This window comes from Nannospalax galili, unplaced genomic scaffold (genome assembly GCF_000622305.1).
Source record: "Nannospalax galili isolate Female #2095 unplaced genomic scaffold, S.galili_v1.0 scaffold1325, whole genome shotgun sequence".
NCBI lineage: Eukaryota > Metazoa > Chordata > Mammalia > Rodentia > Spalacidae > Nannospalax > Nannospalax galili.
In genome coordinates this window covers 29,601-35,555 of record NW_008353205.1, presented here as the reverse complement: position 1 = coordinate 35,555, position 5,955 = coordinate 29,601, and the positions used below count along the sequence as shown (strand labels likewise).

General features: G+C 37.4%; 1 protein-coding gene across 1 annotated transcript; it reads right to left on the bottom strand.

Annotated features, from left to right (window-relative positions):
* Nucleotides 1-923: 923 nt before the first annotated feature.
* Arhgap11b (Rho GTPase activating protein 11B) lies at nucleotides 924-2,371 on the bottom strand. The gene is given in 4 exon segments (XM_029554715.1): nucleotides 924-1,082; nucleotides 1,084-1,266; nucleotides 1,268-1,724; nucleotides 1,727-2,371. Coding segments are annotated over 4 exon segments (846 nt in total). The 5' UTR covers nucleotides 1,800-2,371; the 3' UTR covers nucleotides 924-949.
* Between the last annotated feature and the right edge of the window lie 3,584 nt (nucleotides 2,372-5,955).

Below are 5,955 nucleotides of genomic sequence, written 5' to 3'. Positions count from 1 at the left end.
ATGTGTGAAGATCATTCCCAGACTCAGAAAATGCTTTCTGAATCTTTACCAAGGTCTCAGAGGCCATGTTACTTTCATCTCCACTAAGGGAGTGTCTCCTAGGACACTGCTGTGAGGTTGTCTGTACAAAGTAGAGGGGCAGAAATCACACGACACAGCTGGAAACTTCTTAACAGTGATAACTGGCTCCAAAGAAAAGTTTTCCACCTCAAGATTTTTCATTATTGAAGAAGGTTCAGTTACATCCATATCTTGAAAACTTGAATTACTGGATTCTGTCCCAGACATCTGGTAACCTGCTCGATCTAGTCGATTGGGAGTTAATAAGTTTTCCTCAGACTTATTCATCTTTTCTGAGCCTTTCTTTGATAATCTTTCATCAATATCTGGGCTAAAATGCAGGTCTTTTTATACAGATTCAATCCTAGCTTTAAAACTTTCTGGATTTGCTAGTTGCCGACCAACATGTTCATATCTGTTGATGCCAGAACATACATTTGAATCTCTATTTTTTCCCCAGACTAAAATTAGGAGGAAGAGATCTTGACCTTTTCTTTATGATTGACTTTAGGAGAGAAGCAGCCTGCTTTTCCAGATTCTAACATATAAACTTTTTTGCTGACAATCCTTTTACCTCACCATAGCTCTATGCTCATCAAATGGTTCCCACTGTTGGCTACAAGAGAGTAGACTCTGAGAAGAACCTTCTGGGCTTGCATAACAGTGAACTGATGCTGATGTAGAATTGCTGCTAAAGAGATGATTTGGAAACAGCTCAAAGTTCAATTTTATTTGATAGACTTCCCCTTCTTACTTGAGAAAGCCTAAGAAGAATCTACTAGCAATTTACACTTCGAACTTGGAGTAAGAATCACTGGTGATGTACACCTCTGCGCTATTCTATCCTGCTAAGGTGTAAGAGATGGCTTTCTGCTAGATTTAAGTTTATTTAGGGCTCCATTAACAAAATCTCCAACACTTTGTCTTCACTTTCTCTTACATTCACCAGGAGTTTCATAGTCACCGTTTTCAAAGCCTTCCTGTGATGGAATAGCACAGAGACCATCAACACCTAACATAATGTATCTTTTCCAGTATAAAATCTGGCACACCCCCAATATCTGATGCACAATTAATAAGAATCTGTACTACTGCTGCCCGTAATCGGAGCTTTTTCTCTGTGTTTGCAGAATCTTCTCACGTCCTTTACTTGTCTGAAGAAGATTTGGTGCAAATCTGACTGCAAGATTGCTGCTGTCCATCTTAAACATTCCGGAGAAAGTTAAAGAAGTATCTTAATATATCAACTGTGTGATCTGCCACGAGACAGGACAGTAACAATGTAGCTCTACTCTTTGTTCTGAACTGTTGAGCTTTGAAAAGTGCTTCATGCAAATCTGGGAGAATAGGCTCAGGCAGTTCTCTAAAGAACTGCTTTAGAATTCCAGCAACATCACTAGGAAGTGCAGAATACAGGCAACCCTCACGACGATCCACTTTGTTCTTTAGTGCCTTTAGACGAATGACAGACCCTGATTTCCTGAAAAGCCCTTCTGTATGAATATGCTCTTCCAAAGACACAAAGGCATCAACAAGAAAGCTTGGTATGTACCCATATTTGGGTACAACGGAATGGAGCAATGCATTAAATAGTACTCCAAATATTTTACACCGTACTCCCGAGGCTGGCGTCTGTCGTCTCCTGCGATTGCACTGTCCCGGCCACCCTTGACCTTAATGCCATAGACAACTCAAAGCTGTTGCAGCAAGGCCAGCCTGATCAGCCTCTGATCCCACATCCCGACTCAGGCTTCTGACTTTCCTTTGCCACCAAGTCTTCCAATTTCCAAGCACTCTCAGGTTTGAGCTCGGCTCAGCTCCCTTCCTATCACCTCTGGCCACTGCCCTGGTTCCAGGCCTGGCCACTTCCACGGCTTTCCTTCTCTCCTCTATGCACTTCTGCAGAACCTCTTCTCTGGGCCCTTGGATCCGGCCACACTTCACTCTCCTTCCACTTCCACTGACCCTGTCAGCTACTTAGTCAGACCTCTGATTCTTCCGTTTCCTGGTCCCAGCGCCTGTTGCTAGCTTCTCATGGTTTCCAGCCCTACCCCGCAACGCTCTCCGTCCCCTCCCCCCGGTTCTCTCAGATGGAGAGACCCCCTTCCCCTGCTCCTCCAGAGCCGGTCTGTTCTCACCCAGCCTCGCCGCAGGACCAGTGGCGCAGAGCCTCTATCAGTCCTGGTGCCCTCCAGACCAGTCCACCATCACCCCATCTCACAGCCTGCTTGTCCTCTTCCCCATCAGCCTGCCAGCCGCCAGGAGGGCCTCCTCCTTAGGCCCGCTAAAGCCTAGCGGTTCTGCTTATGTTGCCGGAGGTAAGTTTAAGACTTCTTAAACTTTATAACTAATCTTAATGTGTTACATTATAATAATATATTTGAGATAATTGTTCATCTTTAAAATTTAAAAATATAGTATAGTTAAATCCTTGTTAAATGATTAATATAGTTACTATTAATTGTAAACAGGTGGCAATAAATAAAGGTCAAATGACAAAATTTGATCTTCTGGACACCTCAAACCCTAATGAGAAGTGAATGCTTTTTAACAAAAATAATTTCAAAAATGCCTGTTGCCATGATTTATCTTTAACAAATAATTAGTTTAAATTGGTTAAGGAAAAAAAAAGCAAGACTATTGTATGTTTTTCCTGTTAGATATTTAAGAAACCATACATATGTTTCCTATATTTTGGATATAGCCTCCTGGATTTTCATTTAAACTTATTTAAATGTTTTCTAAAATTATATGCAGATGTAAAAGCAACAATCAAGGTAAAAAAAATAGAGATAAAAAGGTTATAAATATGAGATGTTTTGTTGTTGCTGCTGTTTCTTTGGCAAAGGAAGGTTTAAAAAAACTTTTGGATTTATACTATAAAATATCGCTCCAAATAGAAATGGATAAAAGTAATGTTAAAAAATTAATTAGCATATTGTAGAAAAATAAGAAAATTAAACTTAAAGCTAGTAGAATTATAAAAATAGAGATAAAAAGGTTATAAATATGAGATGTTTTGTTGTTGCTGCTGTTTCTTTGGCAAAGGAAGGTTTAAAAAAACTTTTGGATTTATACTATAAAATATCGCTCCAAATAGAAATGGATAAACGTAATGTTAAAAAATTAATTAGCATATTGTAGAAAAATAAGAAAATTAAACTTAAAGCTAGTAGAATTATAACTAGGTTGATAATAATAAATTTTAAGGGCAAAATTCAATGCCCTGAGGTAAAATTAATGTTAATATTAATCACAACGAAAGAAGTTTTCTTAAATGTTACTTTGCTTAGAAAAACAAGGACTTTTAAATATGATTATTAAAAATTCAGAATTAGTTGCAGAATCTTCCTTAAAGGATAAAGAAAATCAGAGGATTTCATCAACTGAAAAATGAAGCATCACATCAAACACTCCATTTAACTGGAGAGTAAATACTGCACCCAGGTACTGCTAACCTACACCTGTCCTACAAAATTCAAGAAGATGAACTTTAAGAGTCTTATGTGCCACCTTCATCTAAGAGATTATCTATGTGGACTTCAGAGATGTTGGATGAGACTCATCTTCAATTAATTGACAATCAAGTACCCCCAAGTAACTGAACATTTCTCTCATTGTTTTATTCCTTAAACTTTTTTAATTAAACTGTTTTAAATAGTTTCTAACATCTAATATTCCACTTAGTATATTCCTAAATGATAAAATAATGCAAATTTGGAGTTAAATTAAGTTATAAATGCTTACCCAGAATGCCACCCTTACTCACAGTTTTCATGTTTAAAAGATTAAGTATTTTCACTCTTTGTAACAATATATTTATATTTTCCTAATTATTCGGTATAATTTGGATAAAAAGTCGTTTTCAAATTTAAATTTGTGTAAATATCTATAGCATATATATAGCACACATATATGTATATTAACGAAGTCCAACCAATTAAACTACAAGGGCCCTAAAATGTATTCCAATGTTTAACAAGTAATTACACCTTATTTTTCCCTAGATGTAAATACTAGGGATTTGGGTTTATTCTTTTTTTCTAAATTATACAAGACATCACTCTAATAACAACATATTCATGATATTTTATAGTTTAGTTCTGATGTTCCTTCATTAAATGAGCATCTATGTTGTCCTATATAGTACAATTATCTGTGATAAAAATGATTAAGCAATGTCTATATTTGACTAAGGAAATGGATAGCACTACAATGACTCCATCTGGACTCCTATTTTCATTTCTAATCATTAAAATATTTTAAAGCGGTAGCTGGTTAAGCCTTTAAGGCCTATAAAATTCCAATTTCCTAAAAGGTTTGATCTCTTGTTTCTATCAAAGTCATTAATATTTGTTATGTAAATGAAGACATTCTTGTTAAAAGACAGTTTAAAGAATAATGTGTTATTGTGTAATTTCTTCTATAATATGTTACATGTATATTTTCAAACTAAATCTGGTATGATACCGATATAGTAAAATAGATAAAGGTCATTATCCACAGATAAGAACCACTAGAGTTAGAGCTAGCCACTCCATGAGGTTATAGCTATAAGGTCTAACTGATCCAAAGCAAACCAAATGTAAGAAAACAGTAGATTTAGTTAAATATTTCAAATATAAATAAAGTAGTTCATAGTTTACAGATAACTGGAAATACATGGGGAAACATAGTCAATTTCATTTTTATTTTAATGTTTGTTGCCTTCATCTGTTACTTTTACTCCATTAGGCCAAGCAATGCTGTAGGTTAAGTATAATCATCCTATTATATGTCACACACAAATGCTTCATCAGATACAGAGGACAAAAGAAAAGAAAAATCCAGATCATGTTGGCTAATAGTTTTGATATGATCCAGGAGTTTCTTTCTTATTGGTTCTACCAGGTAGCTATTCCTCTCTCTTGAAGACTGCAATCTTGTCTACAACTGAGCCTCATCCACATCAGATTCTATGACCTGGAAATAAATAACACATGGCACCTACATGCACAAAACGTGATGCTTACCCAATAGGGGGGAACTGTGAAAGAAAGTTCCTAGAAAGAACGCCTGCATCCTGAGCTGAATTTCCTGCAAGGCTGACCAACTGATGTACACTTCAGTGACTGGAGATTTTGTAATGTTACAGATCCAGAGCCTATTCACAAATTAAATGGGATATCTTTAACTCCACAAATAGCCACACTTTATCTCCCTCTGTTTCTGAATTAACATTCTTGTGACTAATATATATATTAACTCAGTAGACCACCAGCTCTCACCAATCAAGACCATCATCAGATAGCATCTGAGACCTATTAGTAGAACACCTTGGTCCCCCTTTGCTATGACCAGCCTAATGAATGTATCCATCGATTTATTTGAAAAGTGTCTTGATTTATGACTTTTCTTTGTCCTGTTACTATAAAATTTTAACTGTTACCATGCTGGAAAATGGAAATTGGGGTAACTTGAATCTGTGTTTCTGGGTCATGGTCACTCTTACTTGGCTCCAGAATAAACTATCTCTTATCCCCTTTGAAGTGAAAGTTATGCTTTAGCAAAACATCAATACCTGCTCTGACAGTTCAAGCAAGTTCTGCTTGGATGCTAATTTCCCTGACGTTGGGCAGCATCTGTTCAGGGACAAGCTAGGAAGACCTGTGCTTCTCCATCATTATAACTCCTCCTATCACTTAGGCTTCAGAGGTGGCCCTAACCAATCAGGGCTTCTGGCGGAGCTGTCCAATCAGGAACAAACACTGGTTGCGGAGGCAGGCTCTATATGGCCGCCATGCTGTGGTTAATGCGCTGTGGTTTGGCTCCGTAGCTGGAAAATGCACGCGGGTGCTGCGCCTTCAGTGCACTGAGGGCAGCTGGTGGGGGGGTGGCAAAGCCGGAGGCCGGGCC